At 38.2% G+C, this 19,613-nt stretch overlaps 1 protein-coding gene across 2 annotated transcripts in view; it reads right to left on the reverse strand.

Annotated features, from left to right (window-relative positions):
- Nucleotides 1-19,613, reverse strand: part of SBNO1 (strawberry notch homolog 1) — a 52,222-nt gene that overhangs the window by 15,649 nt on the left and 16,960 nt on the right. For both annotated transcript variants that reach the window (XM_044930269.2, XM_044930268.2), the window contains exons 6-20: nt 17,742-17,838; nt 16,205-16,365; nt 12,612-12,745; nt 12,335-12,425; nt 10,980-11,141; nt 9,846-9,981; nt 9,657-9,762; nt 9,369-9,522; nt 8,759-8,941; nt 7,844-7,941; nt 5,775-5,926; nt 2,918-3,115; nt 2,372-2,539; nt 2,098-2,273; nt 1,491-1,622 (exon numbers count right to left, since the gene is read on the reverse strand). In XM_044930269.2, coding sequence (XP_044786204.1) covers nt 1,491-1,622; nt 2,098-2,273; nt 2,372-2,539; nt 2,918-3,115; nt 5,775-5,926; nt 7,844-7,941; nt 8,759-8,941; nt 9,369-9,522; nt 9,657-9,762; nt 9,846-9,981; nt 10,980-11,141; nt 12,335-12,425; nt 12,612-12,745; nt 16,205-16,365; nt 17,742-17,838 — 2,148 coding nt within the window. The remainder of the gene's footprint in view (nt 1-1,490; nt 1,623-2,097; nt 2,274-2,371; nt 2,540-2,917; nt 3,116-5,774; nt 5,927-7,843; nt 7,942-8,758; nt 8,942-9,368; nt 9,523-9,656; nt 9,763-9,845; nt 9,982-10,979; nt 11,142-12,334; nt 12,426-12,611; nt 12,746-16,204; nt 16,366-17,741; nt 17,839-19,613) is intronic.

Genomic DNA, 19,613 nt, shown 5'->3' on the forward strand with positions numbered 1-19,613 from the left:
TCTCCCTTACAGCTAAGTGTGGGCACACTCCACCCAGCAGGTCGCATGGACAATGTCCAGGAAATGTCCCTAATTGAAGATACGTCTTCCTCTTTTTTCCTCTCTGCTAGCTGAAACACATTCAGTAATGACTGAATGTAAAATAGCTGTCATGGACTATGGAGGTTAACCTGAAAATCCAAGTCTGCATATAAAGTATCAAAACAGAAGAGACCTAGTTTTCAAGGGGTCATGTCAGTGCTGACCTAACAAAATTTCTACATGAGAAAAATGAACTTCCACTTTAGGTCATTGTGATAGTGGGTTTTCTGTCACTTAACAGCCAAACCTGATCCCAACTAATACATAATTCCTAATGGACATGGGCCTAAATTACTAGTGAAACAAATAAATAAAATAATTGATACCTCTACCTACAATCTTTAAAATACATAACAAGAGCTTTGCTGCTGCTGCTGCTAAGTCGTGTCAGATGCTGTGCGACCCCAAAGATGGCAACCCAACAGGCTCCTCTGTCCCTGGGATTCTCTAGGCAAGAATACTGGAGTGGGTTGCCATTTCCATCTCCAATGCATGAAAATGAAAAGTGAAAATGAAGTCGCTCAGTTGTGTCAGACTCTTAGCGACCCCATGGACTGTAGCCTAACAGGCTCCTCCGTCCATGGGATTCTCCAGGCAAGAGTACTGGAGGGGGTTGCCATTGCCTTCTCCAGAACAAGAGCTTTAAATACACTTAAAAGATAACTTTGATAACGGTAATAACTATCATTTGTTTTCCACTTGCAGAAGTAAAAGAATTTTTTAAATACAGAGCAAAATGTGGATAAAGATATAAGATTTTATTCTACCCCTTTCAGATTAAGGAATGAGGCTGAAGTGTTACACCTACCTATTTTTTAGCAAACTCATCAGCAAACGCTTAATAAGCAATTCCAACTACATGGAGGAAGAACTGATCTGAGACTCTTACAATTCATGAAGTTTACTTAACAATAAGAGCATACAGAAAGGGCCTCTGAAGGCAACCACAACCTCTGCAGTCATTAAATAAGCAAGTGTAATCTACATTCATTCAGAGTAAATCATCCTAATAGAACATAGCAAAGCAAGATAAGAAACAGCAAAACTAAAGAATCCTAGTAATCTAGGCATGCTTAAATATATCTCTAGATTCAAAATTACACTGACACTCAAGTAAGCATTAGATATATGACCACTAATATGACCTGAAAGAACATGATATAGTAATATTCTGATTAAAGACTTTTAAAGGCCCCAAAAGAGCTGCATCTTATTCTGTGCATGACACTTACTGCATTCAACTTATAAGAAAATAATGAAAACATGTAAAATGTTCAGTAATTACTATTAGTTTAAAAAAAAAAGAACATTCAACATACATGATTTTTATTAAAAGAAAAAAACCTAAAGATTAACTGAAATGCACGGGCATAATTCTTTTCACCAAAACGCATCCTAGAAAAACATACCTTATCTCCATCCATAAATCTTTGTTTTTCTGTAATATTTAGTATTTCCACAGGAACATCAAGTTCAGATCTTGACTCATAAGATATGCTTCCATCATCATTGCTTACAACCCTCCCCTTGCGGCCAGTCATCTGCAAAGTCAAACAATGTTGCTTACAATTAAGGTATCTGAGTATGGTGCAGGAAGTTCAGGACTCCCACTAGAGAAACATGGTGGAGGTGAAAGGGAGAAGGAAGCCAACGTGGACTGTGCATCCTCTCCCCACCAGGAGCCGGGCGGGGGAGATGAAACACTGCGACATAAAGCCTGGTTCTGAAAAGTCCAAATTCAGTGGAGAAAAACCAACATGTGGCAATGACAACAGAGGCTGTGTGACAGGGGCCATAACAGAGATCTGAGTCTTGGGGCTGATACTCAAGACACTAGGGGAAGGAACTCACTTGCTCTAGGATGACAACTAGAGTAGAACAAGGGTTCTCAGATCTCAGAGAGGATGTTAGATAATTTTATGAGGAAACAATATATTATTCATTCTAAAGGGTTTGTAAGTGGCAAAAAAAAAAAATTACCTAGGACAGAGTCAACAGTGTTCAAGTCATATTTACCTCAGCAACATTTTCAGGGCCACCAAGTTCATCAATAAGTTCATCCAGGGTATTAGGAGGGAGGTCTTCAGCTAATTTTTCTAGTTTATCAAGCAGGTCTTTCTTCATCTGTTGGGCCCTTTCCACAGCATCCTGACTTGTTATAAGGCTACTGTTGCTGTTGGTGTTACTGTTAGCTAGATAAAGTACATGTGTTAAAAATCAGTACACAGTTTAAATATTTGTTTTGTTTGAAAGTACATTTCACAGACAAAGCAAACATCCACGTGGTTACCTGGTGCACTGTTAGGAGCAGGTGAAATAACTGGTGTAGAAGAAAAACTAGGTCGTTTTGATCCAAGACCTGATGCTAATAAGGCACTTTGAATAGAATCTGGATCTATACTTTTCCTTTTTTTTTTATCTTTGTTTTTCTTATGATCTTTTCTGATTAACCAGGGATCTGAAAGTTAAGGAAAGACACAAATCATCTGTTAACACAAGCACAGAATTTTCAAAGGAAACCACCATTGAGTTTTTTTGTATTGTTGACCGACAACTTGTAAACCACCACCAACTATAGCAGTCCAGTACATCCATACACCATGAGGTAAATGCCATGGTTTGAGGTTAAACATAATTGAACAAAATTGACGTCATGACCTTTCATAAATGAGCTCAACTGCCAGAAAACAGACAAGCTTGGAGCTCCCACAAAGCAAAGATTAGAATCTGTCTGATAATTTTTATAGGAAAAGAAAAGGTTTTAGTACAATATCCCATTTCAAATACACAGAAATAAGGACCCTTTAGTTTATATTTAAAATATTAAAGAACTTACCATCTTCATCATCCTCACTAGACTCATCTCTGAATGGGTTGAAATCATCATCATCTCCAGAACTCATGTTTTTAGAGCTCTCATAGTCACTTTCTTCATTATCAGAGGCATCAGATTCACTTCCACTATCATCAGAACTGCTACCAGTAAGGCCACCTATTTTTCGTGCTTTTTTGGCTTCTCGAGTTATTTCTTCACCTGCCCACAAAACCCAAACAAGAGAGTCAAAATGCACTGTGGTAAAAGTTAGGAAATTATATTTAGTTCATAAGCACAGTTAACCAATTCAAAAGAAAACTACAGAAGAAAAGTATTTGCATAAGTATATAAGAACAAGGAAGAGGGGAAGGCACACCATTCTACTATTCTTGCCTAGAGAATCCCATGGACAGAACCTGGCAGGCTGCAGTCCACAGGGTTGCACAGAGTCAAACATGACTGAATCAACTAAGCAGCAGCAGCAGCAGCATACAAGAACAATGAAAAATTCATGAACAATTATAGCCTTTTGGACTCCTGTAAAAAATCAGGTTATATACAATTATTTTTAGGAGAAATTATGTACATAAGTATTAACTCAAGACAGCCTTCAAACGCACAAGTTTTAAAATTCAGGACAACAAAGATGAAACAATCCCTGGCATTGTCAGAATGTGTGTATCAGGTTGAGAGACAAGGCCTAATAATTACAGGTTTTTAAACTACTTAAATACTTTATGGAATACTACCCCCAAAATCTACAAAACTGCATTTTTAAAAGTTAAACAAGGTGCTAATCTGAATTATCTTACTGGAAATTCATAGACGATATCTAGAGTAAACTAATCAAAACTGAGAAGAACATTAAAAAGGTTCACATACTAACGAAATGGTGAGAAGATAATTTAGAAAAGGGAAACAAGGCCATCCACTGACCACTCTAACAGGTCACTGACTTTAGGTCACAGCATTACTTTTTGTGTCACCAAAATAAAAAATAATGCCAGTTATAATACCCAACCTGCTTTCAGGCATATTAAAAATATAAAGGAAAAAGCATTTCTTGCAACAGATGAAAATTTAAGGTTAAAGTGTCAGGCACTGTATTTAGAACACACAGCATCATGTATGTTCTTATCAGCATTTTAGAGAGAGCCTGAGATGTTAACTTCTAAAAGGCAAAGAGCTTGCTAAGTCACTTAAGTCATGTCCGACTCTGTGAGACCCCATAGACGGCAGCCCACCAGGCTCCCCTGTCCCTGGGATTCTCCAGGCAAGAACACTGGAGCGGGCTGTCATTTCCTTCTCCAATGCATGAAAAGTGAAAGTGAAGTCGCTCAGTCTTTTCCGACTCTTAGCAACCCCATGGACTGCAGCCTACCAGGCTCCTCCATCCATGGGATTTTCCAGGCAAGAGTACTGGAGTGGGGTGCCACTGCCTTATCCAGGCAAAGAGTTTAGTAAGCACCTAAACACAAATCCAACTTTGCAATTTTTACAAAATGTGTAACAAACATAAATAAGTGTATGCCTAATAATTCAGTAATAAACTAACAAAAGTCTCTTTAAAGAGGACTATATAAACACACGGGCTTCCCAGGTGGCTCAGTGGGTAAAGAATCTGCCTGCAATGCAGGAGACGTGGGTTTGATTCCTGGGTCAGGAAGATGCCCTGGAGGAAGGCATGGCAACCCACTCCAGTATTCCTGCCGGGAGAATCCCCATGGAAAGGGGAGCCTGGCAGGTTACAGTCCATAGGGTTGCAAAGAATGGGACACGACTGAAGAGACTGAGCGCGCCTGCATGCACACACATACTCTCACACACCCACACGCACAGCATCAACAACAGAAAGGTCCAGATTTTGGTTCCCCGTTTATCATCCAGTAGTTGTGTGAACCTAAGGATATCGCCTGACCTCTTTCTGTGCCTTAATTTCCTGTTTATTAAAACTGAAAAAATAAAGCCTTTCATATGGATCCCTTGCAGTTAAACAAGACCATGTGTGGGCAGTGCTCAACACAGTGCCTAGCACCAAACTATTAAAGCCCCAATATAAAATGGGGATTACTTGTGCATTCAAAATGACATGGGCCATGGGAATTCCCTGGCGGTCCACTGGTTAGGACTCCGTGCTTTTTGGCCCCAGATTCAATCCCTGGTCAGGGAACTCAGATCCCACAAAGACACGCAGTCAAATAAATAAAAGACACTTCCTTTAAAAACAAACCAAACACTACATGATCCAATTTAAGGAAGGCAGTTCAGTTCAGTCGCTCAGTCATGTCTGAGTCTTTGGGACCCCATGAACCACAGCATGCCAGGCCTCCCTGTCCATCACCATGACTCAAAGTCATCTCCATTGCATCGGTGATGCCATCCAACCATCTCATTCTCTGTTGTCCCCTTCTCCTCCAGCCTTCAATCTTTCCCAGCATCAGGGTCTTTTCAAATAAGTCAGCTCTTCGCATCAGGTGGCCAAAGTATTGGAGTTTCAGTTTCAGCATCAGTCCTTCCAATGAATACCTAGGACTGATCTCCTTTAGGATGGATTGGTTGGATCTCCTTGCAATCCAAGGGACTCTCAAGAGTCTTCTCCAACACCACAGTTCAAAAGCATCAATTCTTCAGCGCTCAGCTTTCTTTATAGTCCAACTCTCACATCCATACATGACCACTGGAAAAACCATAGCCTTGACTAGACGGAACTTTGCTGACAAAGTAATGTGTCTGCTTTTTAATATGCTGTCTAGGTTGGTCATAACGTTCCTTTCAAGGAGTAAGCGTCTTTTGAAGGCAGTACACACCCAAAATACAGCTTGTATCAAAATGCTCAAGTTTATATTATTTCTAGCACCATTTAAAGGAAAGTACTCACCTTTCCGCTTCTTTGTTTTATTTTCCTTACAAGGACTATCTCTTGGTGAACTGCTGTTACTTGGAGCTGTCAAATCAATTCCCAGCAAACTATAAAGCTTTTTTCTGTCCGGAGCAGGAAAGTGTTTTTCAATGAGTGACTGTAACACTCCTCTGTTCATACAAGAGATAAAAAAGTGACAGTCAGTGGCTCAGTATGCAAAATTATTATATATAAAATATTACTGAAAGTATTTGCTTAAAATAAGTACACTTTATTAGCAGCATCTCCAAATTGGATACCACAAGTTGGTTAGCTTCATGTAATTATAAAGCCAGCTTAGGAACTCAGCACCAATGGTTTCTTTTTCAGAAATGCTGCAGCACAGGAGGACTCCATGTGGAAAAACTGAACATAAGGGACTGAGTCAAAAGGTGACTCAGAACAGTTGGACTCTGAATATAAAGGACTTTAACAATCCTTTAACCAATTTATTTCACATGTATTTCCATTTTCAGGTATGTGAAAGAGTTAAAAATAATTAAATCTATGTCTTATTGAAAAACAAAAACAAAAAAATAGTTTATTCAATCTTATAAGACACTGATAATCCAGGTCAGAAGAATTTCAGTATTCTAGGCAAGACTATCCAACTGAAATGTAATGTAAACCAAGCACAACTTTTACACTTTCTAGAAGCTGCATTAGGAGAAGGCAATGACACCCCACTCCAGTACTCTTGCCTGGAAAATCCCATGGACGGAGGAGCCTGGTAGGCTGCAGTCCATGGGATCGCTAAGAGTCGGGCACGACTGAGCAACTTCACTTTCACTTTCCACTTTTATGCATTGGAGAAGGAAATGGCAACCCACTCCGGTATTCTTGCCTGGAGGATTCCAGGGACAGAGGAGCCTAGTGGGCTGCCGTCTATGGGGTCGCACAGAGTCAGACACGACTGAAGTGACTTAGCAAAGAAGCTGCATTAGGGCTTCCCCGATAACCTCAGTTGGTAAAAAATCTGCCTGCAATGCAGGAGACCCCCGTTCGATTACTGGGTCAGGAAGATCTGCTGGAGAAGGGATAGGCTATCCACTCCAGTATTCGTGGGTTCCCTTCTTGGCTCAGCTGGCAAAGAATGTGCCTGCATGCCTGCATTGCTGGAGATCTGGGTTCAATCCCTGGGTTGGGAAGATCCCCTGGAGAACGGAAAGGCTACCCACTCCAGTATTCCGGCCTAGAGAATTCCATGGACTATACAGTCCATGGGGTCACAAAGAGTCGAACAGGACTGAGCGACTTTCACTTTCAGGAGCTACATTAAAAAGTTAGAGAAAACAACCTGTCACTATAAAATGTCACAATGAAATGTTTTACATTCTATTTCCTTAAGTCTTTGAAACTTGGTGCATATTTCATACTTGACAGTCATCTCATATTGGAATAGCCATTTCAACTGCTGCACTAGCCATGTAGTACCTATCATCTCAGAGGCAGTACTAGGCAAGATACAGATTAGCAGGTGCATGCTCTGAATTTAAAGGAGTTTTAAATTATGTCTTAAAAGGAGCCACTTGAATGTATCCCCTAAGGCAAAAGATATCATGGTGGCAAAAGTTATTTTACTAGTTTTACTCCCAGAGTTGGAATTGTTTGGTTACACAAAGCAAAAAGTAACGTCTAAAGCCTTTCTTAAAATTCTTTTGACTTTTCAAGAATTATCTGCAATGCTGACATGAAAGCATAATAAACTGGGACAAACGAAACCATTATTATACAGCTTTGCATATTTGTGCTTTCAAATACACAAAGCAAAGACAAAACTGAAACTTAAACCAAGCTGTCAGAATTCCAAGATGTACAAAACAGAAATCAAGCTCTTCATCAGTCCAAATACTGGACATACAATGTTAAAATACTTAACATTTCAGTATTTCTATGTTACTGTTTTTCAATAGATATATTGCTACGGATACACAGGATTATGAAAACTCAGATCAGAAAAACTTAAATTTAAAAGGCAAAAATTTTGTCTCCAGGAAATGCTAACATTTAAACTAATCTTAGTAAAGACTCAAAACTATAAACATTACTTGGCAGTTGAAACAAAATCATTCAATTCTCCCCCGCCCTCTTCCAAGGCTTCTAATGTTCTAGCTTCTCCCGTAGACTGCAGACCAATTACAACACACTGGAGGAAAAAAAAGAATGTTATTAATTATAAATAAAAATATGTATGTGGTTTCTTACAACATACTTTACACATTTAGTTTTAAAAAAAGATTGCAAGGCTTCCCTGGTAGCTCAGTGCTAAAGAATCCACTTGACAATGTAGCAGACATTGGTTCTATCCCTGATCCGGGAGAATTCCACATGCCACAGAGCAACTAAGCCCTTGAGCCACAACTACTGAAACCCACATGCCCTAGAGTCCACGCTCCATAACAAAAGAAGTCACGGCAGTGAGAAGCCCAAGCACTGCAATCAGAGAAAAGCCCATGCAGCAACACACACACAGCATGGTCAAAAATAAATAAATTAAAAAAGATTTCAAACAAGAATTACCCATTTTGTACATGTGTACCAATGTCTTTATTTTGCATATTTGAAATGCGCTATATGTAAAACACTTAGCCAGGTGATAGATAGTATTACAGCAGTGAACACTACTGAAGGCCCTGCTCCAGTTTTTTGTGCTTTAAGTAGATATATATTCACCAAAAACGAAAAACCTTTGCAGTATTACATATCCATATCAGTGGTTACATCTATGGACAGCCAAGTTATAGTGATGTTTGTTTGTTTATACCACCTTTTTGAGCTATCCAAATTCTTTATAAATACATATTGCTTTTATTGTCATAAAAATGTATTTTTTAAAGTCTCACTGTTAATACTCTTACAACTATCCTTTAGAAACAAAGGCTTTTATAAGTAGAAAACCTCAACACCCAAAAGACTAAAACACAAAACCAAAGACACATCTGTTAATGCATTCTCCAACTTACTTTTCCATTCTTGATTTCTTCTCGAGCTAGTTGCACAACTCTTTTAACTTTGGACGCTATGCACAAGTATTTGAAAAATCTCTGGTGAGCAGACCAGAACTGACCCCACATGGATTTCTTCATTCTCTGCTCAGCATCAATCAGATCTGCAGCTTGCTGAAACCGCTCTCGAGCAATGACCCACTGAAGGCACACAATCAACAGATATTTCAATCTTCGAGTGTGAATTACTTCAATATGACTAATTCAATCAAAAGAATGTGTAAGACACCATTTAACATTAATTCAATGAAGCATTTTCAGTAACCTGGGAACCTCTAAACAAATGTTTTTTAGGACACTCACACAGAGCTGTCTCAAAATTCCTATTAACTAATACAGTAATTTTAGGAAACAGTTATGTTGATTTTTAAAGCTACGCATGCTCTGCTATAAATGGTTATTTAAGTTACTGTAACAGAGAAAACTGGGAAAATAAGGATCCAGTAATTTATCTTGTTATTTTACGGCAGAAATATACTGTGAGCTGACAGACATTACACTGGACAAAACTAACAAAAACATCATTGGGTACATTAAAAATACTAGGAGTTAAGGAAAAAAGGCTTACCAGTTTGACTGCTTTGTTATACATTTTAACATAGCTCTGAGAAAGAAGAACTTCCTCAATTTTGAAGGTCACTCCAGTAAAGCTCAGCTGTCGAGCAATGTACATTCCTCTAAGCTTCATATCCATAGCAACTATTTCCATGGCACCAACACCTCTGAATAAAATTAACACACACAGTAACTATCATTAAATATAGTAGAGCTTTAACATACATGGAAGAGATTTTAGCAAAATACCTCTTTTAGATTGCTACTGAGAACAAATAATGTACACTGTAAATTCCATTACCTCCGTTCTACTGCCTGAATAAAGTCACTGAATTCTCTAAATGGAGTTCCCTCACCCCATATTCCAAGACGGTTCATATAGGCCATATTTCGTGGTTCAGAAGCACCTGAAAAACCCCCAAACAAAACATATTACAGCTGAAAAAGTAACATGTAAAAAGATACCTTTATCTTTTAAATAAATACTCACCAGTGGCACTAGCATAGACAACTCTAGCTTTTGGCAATTTGTTCTGAAGTTCTAAAACTGCTAAGCCTGTCTTGGTTGGCTTTGAAGAACCAACAGGACATAAGTTTTTTGCTTTATGACATTCATCAAAAACTATCTGAAAAGAATAAATTAAGGAACATGTCACTTTAGTACCAAGTGTCTCTAATCTCAGAAAGACTTAACTTTTATTTCCCTAAGGCCTGGGGAAACATGCAAGAGTCCTAAAGAGTAAACAAACAAACAAACAACAGAAAAACAACTCTGGAGTGAAAATAAATCAGGATTATCATGGGGAGGGATGCTGTTGGTAACAAGCCCCTGCACATGAACTTTTTGTTTTTTTTTTTTTACTAACACCCATACACCTATCATCTGGTTTCATCAAACCTTAACATTTTACTGTTATCTGCTGCAGACTGTTTCCTTTTTTAAAGTTACAAATATAAATAAAGCCCTCTATGTGATTCTTCTCCTTGATTTCTGCCCCTGTGCTAGCCACAGAGGCATTCACTGAATTTGGCACTAATCTTAACTAGATATTTAAATCTTTTTCTAGATACAAAAAAAAAGTTACTACTGTGGAAAATGAAGACTGCTTAAATCAAATGGGGAGTTGGTGAGGGCCTGTGGTTTTTCTTTTTGATTAACTGCTGTTATACTGTCCTTCAGGTGGCTGAAAGGAATTTTGTAACTTCTTCAGACATCACTAGGTGCCAAAGCTCTCACAGGACAACTTTGATGCTGTATGAATTCTGCCATTTTGCCAGCACTGATACAGTTCTTGGGTCCACCACTCCATTAGAACCATTGGCTCCAATCATATTAATCTATTACAAATCTTACAAAGCTGGGTGCTTCTGGGTATTTAGGTCCACATTCTATTTTAAGGCTGCATATTCAGCATGTCCCGTACCTATTAACATTTTCCTAAAGCAGGAACTAAACAGTGGCCTCATATATGACAGCTACAAAACAGAATCAACTGACTCCCTTGCAAGCTATGTAATCATTAAAGCTCTCATTCCAGCAGTCTTTTTACTTAACTTCAGAATTCCCATATATTACATTAACTTTCATGTCATTAAAAAATATAAAATTTGTTGGAAAGGATACCACTCCATCGAAGTCATCACCGCACCAATGCAGAAGTTGTTTTAACCTCGTTTTATATTTACCGCCAGACTGACTTTCACCAATAAGGGAAGAATAGGTAGCAAAAATAACACCCTTCTTCACACTCCCATTATGTTTGGAAGAAATTTTTCCATATTTAAACTGAAAAAGAAAAGGGAAGAACTTAATACACTTCTGTCTCTGAAATATTTATCCCACCCAAATCTATACAGCAGGGAAATGATGGTACCATGATGGGCTTTAGGAAAGTCAAAGGACCTCTTAATCATACACAAAATTTCTCACACACAAGTACATACATACATACACACGCATGTGTGGATGTATATAAAATTATAAGGATCCAGTTTTCAAAGTCTATCCTCAAAAAACATTACAAACCAAACTCTCCCCAAGAAAAAGGCACAATATTCATTCTACCAATATTTACTATGTATTTTCTATATGCAAAGCACTGTAATTAAGATCTGAGGGATATATAAGAACTATGATCCATACTCACTGCAGCCCTCCTCAATTATACTGACTCAGAAATTAAAAATATTGCTAGATGCCCATTACATGTTTTAGTTTTGAACTGTTGGTAATTATCTAAGACATAATACTTTTACCTACCAACCCATTCAGTAAATCTCATCCTCAAAAAAGTCACGATGGGCAGAGCAACACTGAAGCAACTTAGGACTAGTCTGTACATTTACTCACTTAGGACTAGATGTACATTTACTCACTGTCAAAGGCCTGCAGAGAAGTGCCTGCAGGAATTAGGTTTGTTAGCCTAGGCAAACTAGGCTCCAGGAATTGGTGCCTAGTAGGAGGCCAATAAAAACTTGCTAAATGAACATTAAACTGTGCTTCTAGAGAGTGAAACTTTTCTTCCAAATGACAGAACTGTTTTAACATTAACACAGGTACAGGTATACAAGTTCACTGAATATACAAATATCTAAACCAGTCTCCAAACCACAATTCATGATGCAACGGACATACTATACTACCTGTCCATACAGCTCTATTACACTGCACTCTTATACTCAGTGTATTAGTTTCATCCATAAATAGTAGTTTTATAAGCAGAAACAATAAATGAAAAAAAAACCCTGAAGATTGAGAGAATACACTCCATAAAGAGAGAGAATGCCTTTCTTACTTGCCACTACATAACCCTACCTGGCACATTATCTAAACCAAAAATCAACAGATGTGGCTAGCACTCACTATACTTCTTGTGAAATAACTCATTTAATCCTCTTAACAACCCTACAAAGTGGAAACTATCATTCTTGTCTCACAGATATTTACTGAATGACCAACTGAATAGAAGACTTTCATACCTTATTCAATGAATGGACCAAAATGTTTTTTGCTCCAATATCCCTCAAATCTCTTTCGGCATCATACTTTAAATCATTTGAAACACTGAACCTATAAAAAAGAAAGGGAAAAGAAAAATACACAAATTAAATGCAAATCCTATCATTCTAGCAGTATTCAGGAATAAATAAAATCAGGCCTTGACACTTCTAAAAAATACATCTACTCATTAAGACCCATCCCCATATGCTGGTCATTTGCAAATGAAAGTTCCCACAGACAGTCTTGAGCACTTACCATAAAGCCCTTTTTCTACTTAACAAATAATTTTCATAGATGATTCCTGCTATTGTCCTTCCTTTTCCTACACCAGCACCATCGCCTATTAAGAAGCCAGCACGATCTCCATTAGGTAGGAACGTTTCATGTTGCTGAAAATGAAAATGCTGATAATTAATCTATTCCTTTAGATATTTTGGTGATCGGTTTCTCATATTATTTTAGCAATATATTAACATTGTCTATTTTTATACAAATGACATACAGTTAGCTTAGTGTGGAAACTATATTTACTATACAGGAATACTCTGTTTCATTTTGCTGCATGCACTGTTAACTGCACTTCTGGGAAACAGCATTTTTTTTTTTTTAAACGAATTGACAGAAATGCTGTATCAAGCAATTTTATTGGTGCCATTTTTCCAAAAGCATTTGTTCACTTCATGTCTGTATTACATTTTGGTAATTCTCATAATACTTCAAACTTTTTTTATTATTATTATGTTTGTTACTATGATCTGTGATGAGTGATCTTTGATGTTACTACTGTAATTGTTTCAGGGTGCCATGAACTTTGCCCATAATTAATAAACATTGTGTGTACTGTGACTGCTTCACTCACTGACCATTTCCCCCATCTCTTTCTCTTTTGGCCTAATTCCTGAGACACAACAGTATTGAAATTAGACCAATTAATAACACTACTTAATGGATTCTTTAAGCATTCAAGTAGAAGGAAGGGCTACCACGTCTCTCACTTTAAATCAACAGCTAGAAATGATTATTTTAAGGCCAGGCTGCAGGGCATGTGGAATCTTCGTTCTTTGATCAGGGATGGAACCCACAGCCTGTGTATTGGGAGTACAGAGATTTAACCACTGGGCAGCCAGGGATCTTCCCTAGAAATGATTATAACGTAAGGAAGGCGTGTTGAAAGCCACAATAGGCTGAACACTAGGACTCTTGCTCCAAACAGCCAAGTTGTGAAAAGAAAAAGGTCTTAAAGGAAACTAAAAGTGCTACTTCAGTGAACAAACAATAAGAAAGAAAACCAGCCTTATTACTGATATTAAACTTTTAGTGGTTGAGATAGAAAACCAAACCAGCCATAACATTCCCTTCAGCCAAAGCCTCACCCAGAGCAGGGCCTGGATTCTCTCTTTAATTCTATGAAGACAGACAGGTGAGAGCTGCAGAAGAAGCTAGTAGAGGCTGGATCATGAGGTTTAAGGAGTCTTCTCCGTAACATAAGCACAAGGAGAAACAGCAAGTGCTGATGTAGAAGCTAAATCAAGTTATCCAGAAGATAATAGGGTAAAAGTGGCAACATTAAACAACAGATTTCCAATGCAGATGAAATAGCCTTCTATTTGAAGAAGATGCCATCTAGGGTATTCACAGCTTAAGAGAAGTCAATGCCTGGCTTCAAAGCTTCAGAGGACAGGCTGACTTATGAGGGGTTAATGTAGCTGGTGACCTGAAGCTGAAGCCAATGCTCATTTACCATTCCAAAAATCCTAGGGCCCTTAAGAATTATGCTCAATCTATGTTGCCTGTGGTCTACAAATGGAACAACAGAGCAGTACATCTGTTTACGACATGGTTTACTGAATATACGAAAGCCACTGTTGAGACCTACTATTGCTCAGAATAAAAGATTCCTTTCAAATACTGCTCACTGATGATGTACCCAAGAGCTCCGATGGAGACACACAATGATACCAATGTCACTTTCATGCCCACTTTATAACACAACAGCCATTCTATAATCCAGGAACCCAAGAGTAATTTCAACTTTCAAGTCTTACTCGTTAAGAAACACATTTTGTAAGGCTGTAACTGCCAGAAATAGTGACTCTTCTAATGGATCTAGACAAAGTCAATTGAAAACTTCCTGAAAAAGGAATCACCATTCTAGATGCCAGTAAGAACATTCGTGATTCATGGGAAGAGGTCAAACTATCAACATTAACAGGAGTTTGGAAGATGACCCCAATCCTCATGGATGACTTTGAGGAGTTCAAGACTTCAGTGGAGAAAGATTCTTGACATGGAATCTACTCCTGATGAAAATGCTGTGAAGATTGTTGAAATGACAACAAAGGATCTAGACTATCACGTAAACTTAGTTGATAAAGCGTGGCACAGTTTGAGGACTGACTCCAATTCTGAAAGAAGTTCCAGTGTGGGTAAAATGTCATCAAATGGAACTGCATGCTACTGAGAAATGATTAGTGAAAAGAAGAGGGAATCAATGAAGCAAACCTCATTGCAATCTCATTTTAAAAACCTGCCATAGCCACTCCAACCTTCAGCAGCGACCATTCTGATCAGTCAGCAGCCATTAACACCAACACTAAGACCTTGCACTACCAAAAAGATTACAATTTGCTGAAGGCCCAAGTGATGATTAGCATTTTTTAGCATTATTTCTAAATTAAGGTATATACATTTTTGGGGGGGGACATAATGCTATTGTTATCTTCTCCACTGCCTATTGGAGAAGGCAATGGCACCCCACTCCAGTACTCTTGCCTGGAAAATCCCATGGACGGAGGAGCCTGGTAGGTTTCAGTCCATGGGGTCGGGAAGAGTCAGACATGACTGAGCGACTTCACTTTTACGTTTCACTTTCATGCACTGGAACTTTTCACTTTCATGCACTGGAGAAGGAAATGGCAACCCACTCCAGTGTTCTTGCCTGGAGAATCCCAGGGATGGCAGAGCCTGGTGGGCTGCCGTCTATGGGGTCGCACAGAGTCGGACACGACTGAAGAGACTTAGCAGCAATGCTACTGTACACTTAGCAGACATCATAGTGTAAACACTAACTTTTACATGCACTGGGAGACAAAAAAGTTCATGTGACTCGTTTTACACAATGTTTGCTGTACTTCGGTGGTCTGGAACCAAATCTGCCCTATCTTCAAGGTCTGACTTTGTTTTTTTCCCTTGCTACTCTCGCGTGCAGCAGGTAACTAAGCTAACAAACTGGTGAGCATTCTTCCATAATTTTTCAATGACTATACAATCAAATACAAACCTTTTTATAACACATAAATATAGTGGATGGTTGCATATTTATTTTACAAAAATGGAGTATATCAGAAATCCTCTCAAAGACAACTGGCGTAAGATAAAAGCTAGTACAACACCCATATGGTAATACCAAAGTTTATTCAATCACTCCCCAAGGGTGTGAGCTTTCAAATCTATTCTAGCTTTCAGTCTTTAGGGGAAAAAAGCTGCAACAAATAGCCTGATACATATGTTCTTATCTAATAGTTCCATGAAACAGACTCCCAGTTCCAGTAACGGAACTGTTAGGTCAAAGAATATACACATTTTTAATTTTAATACATGTTCCCAGTGAGCCCCAGAAAGGCTATGACAATTTATCATTTCCACTATAAATGCAGTCACCAAATCCATGCTATCCTTTTCATTTCATAAAACTATCTGTTTCATAAATCCTATCCATTTCATAAAACTAAAAAAAATCACATTCACAAGTTTTTCATTCAAGGAAAACTTTTAATTAAAACTAGTATATATTGTGAACTAAGATTAAAGATAAAAACTGTACCTAGTTAAAAAATATTATGGCTTACCTGGGCTGCATAAGTAATTGCTTCAAGCTGTAATGCTGATAACCAGCCATTATCAATGGTTTCTTCAGAAATAGATGTCTTGTACCAAACATCAGGAGGAGTAACACTGGATAAAGAACTAGTCTCAACTACGGCATCTGGGTGACGTAGGCCAATTTTTACTAAACAAAGGTTTAAAAATACTTCATTTTAATTATTCTGAGTAATAACACTTCCACTCTTATCATAAAATATTATAGCATTTCTCCTGTGACAGAGAAATGTAAGTAACTATACACCCTGGGATCCTATATAAAGTCACCGAATGATGTAAAGTACTGTTAAATTTAACTAACGTGATCTAATTACCAACTACCTATGGTTTAAACAGAGACTCATGAGGGTTGGAGGAGGCTCAACAGGGAGGGGATTCATAGACATGGCTGATTTGGGCTTCCCTGGTGGCTCACACAGTAAAGCAACCACCTGCGATGCAGGAGACCTGGGTTCGATCCCTGGGTTGGGAAGATCCCCTGGAGGAGGAAATGGCAACCCACTCCAGTATTCTTGCCTGGAGAATCCCCATGGACAGAGGGGCCTGGTGGGCTATAGTCCATACAGTTGCAAAGAATCGGAGATGACTGAGTGATTAAGCATAGCATGGCTGATTCATGTTATACGGCAGAAACCAACACAACATTGTAAAGTAATTATCCTCCAGTTAAAATGAGAGTAAAACAAATAAATTTACAGAAAGAGACTTGCTGATTAAAAAGATCTAGGAAAATACAATCTCAATTCATACCACGAGGTTCTCCGCTGTTAGCACACTCCTAGGTTACGTTCATTTTAAATGATCTACAAAGTAGGGAACTAGAATCCATATACAGTTAGTAAACAGATTTTTAGTTTAAGTGGTCTTATTAGTGACTTTTTATAGAAACCCAGAGTGTATGAGAAACAAATTCTAGCCATACATTTTCCCATTACCCTCAGAAAATGAAAACGTGAAAAAATTTATATATAAACTAAAAATTACTAATTTTCAACTTAATATACTGGCCACTTAAAAAAAAAAAAAAAAAAAAAACTGAATCACAGTCCTTGTGGGGAAAAGAGGAAGAAATGGTGTTAATTTAAGCCACTGAATTCAAATAGCACATTTTATTTTAAGATTCCCATGCTTTTATAGCTTGTTTTAGATAAGCTGTATAAACTATAATGCTAAGATATATGTTTACATCTCTGTAATTTACTCTGATTTTATAATCACCACTGATATGAGCAAAATTAACTTGAAAGGAAAAAGCTTTTTTACTCTTGGTTTTAAAAGACTTCATTCCAAAACAAAGTTCTAAATTTGTGTAGGAAAATTAAAACTCACAGTAGAATTTTCATGTAGCTATTTTAAAACATATTCATACACAGCTCATACTTATCAAATCCTGAGGTACCAACATGGACAGATCCTAATAGGTAACAATGTGCGGGGAAAAGTTTTTAAGTTTAAAAGGAACCCAGAGGTTTTTCATTATTTTAACAAATCTCAAAGACATACATTTTATTGGCATATACTCTGCATAGGTTTCCGCATGACCCATTTCTTCTTCGTCTTCTTCTTCTGGTTCATCTTCCTCTTTCACAACAGGGACCTTCTGTAACACAGAGAGAACAAAATCAAGTAAGTCCACAGAATGGAGGCCCAACGAACACACAGAAATCCTCTTCTGCAGGAATATCCACTATCTTCATCTTGGAAGCAGGACATGCCATTCTATAGTTCCTAAAATCTAGGTCATACTCTATGGCTTCCCTGCTTCTCCAATGATGAGCACAATCTGTGATGTGATATCATCACAAACACACACATGGGATCACCACAGGGCTCCACCACCTTCTCAAACCAGTTTCCCTTTCAACACTGCCCACCAGCCTCCCTGATGTCCAGATGTCTCTCTAACCTCCAAGAGCAGAAAGAACAAGAGGTTTGGAGAAAAATGGTGGCTGAGCCCCAGCAGCGCATTCTACAACCTCATGGGCAGGGACTCTCTGTAAGTCTCACTCCCAGTCTCTTTTCACTTCAACCTCCATCTGTTTTCTTTCCCTCGGGTCCTAAAACCAAAACCCCAGAAAACTCGGGAGTTTAAATGTTCTTCTGAAACACAGAATTTATTTCAGACGTCTGTGTCTCCACAGACACAAAAACAACACCACATCATCTACTCTCCAAACACTGGCACATCTCAGAGTAAAATGATGAGTTATTAGTAACTACACCAAGAGAAGAGCAGACCAGGAGAAGCCCAGACAGTCCCGGGCAAAGTGAGTGAATGGCCACTATAGCCATGTTACCTTGTATTCCTCTACAGAATCTTAAAGGGGTAGAGACAGGGAGAAATAGGGGAGAGGAAGCCCCAAAAAAGCTTCTTTTCACTACCAGCAAACTATAAAGGGAAGCTCTTTATGAATGAGGGCTTAATCAAAGAAGAATGTAGGGAGAAGCTGTGAGACCAGAGAAATACAAAGAGAAAACCCAGTTAGGATCTACACGTAATGCCAAGGATAAAATAGTATTAAAAGGTAAGATCAGGCTTCTGTTTCATTTTTACTTATTTTTACTTAATCTAGAGCAGAATATGATGACACACAGATACTCAATAAATGTGGGAAGGAATAGGGAGATGATAGATAAACATTCAGCCAACATCGATCCATGAAGTCCTTTAGGAAAAACAAAAAAACAAAAAACTCTGTATATTCTCAGGAAGTATACCAAAATGAAACCCAGTTTCAGAAATGAGACCAAATGCGGCTGGCCAAAGAAACAGACACAAACCCCAATTCTGTTAAATTTGTGTAGCCTTGGGCAAATCACTACATCCTCAGTCCTCCCTACCCCGTCTTTGCACCTCTTCTTCATCTATAAAACAGGAATATATACTATACTAAATGACCAGCCTCCCTTCTCCCTCTACCTTAAAAAAATTTTTTTACCACAGATATAATAGGAGGATTAACTGGTCACAAAATTCAGGGACCAGACAAGTAATATTTCTAAGCCAGCTGGATAGAAAAGTGGCAACTGACACCAAGCTTAGGGTGAAGGAGCAAAATGAAGGGGAGGGAAACTGTGGCACATGGGGAACATGTGACGAACACACAGTAGATGCTCACTACAACTCTAGGTATTTTTATGTGTTAGCGACACACTCAAGATTTTTCAAAATAATGTGGAGGCCAAACAAAACACATGCCAATTGGTTCTGATCCACAAGCTACCATTTTGCACTGTTAGATGTCACTTAACTACTAGGACAATACAGAACTTTTGACATGTTATGGGCAACATGGGCTGGACTAGAAACTTGAACACTAAAATCTTTAAGAAAAATACATTCTTATTTTCAAAAAATCAACTTTCAAGTAAGCT

The sequence above is a fragment of the Bubalus bubalis genome, chromosome 17, assembly GCF_019923935.1.
Source record: "Bubalus bubalis isolate 160015118507 breed Murrah chromosome 17, NDDB_SH_1, whole genome shotgun sequence".
Taxonomy (NCBI): Eukaryota; Metazoa; Chordata; class Mammalia; order Artiodactyla; family Bovidae; genus Bubalus; species Bubalus bubalis.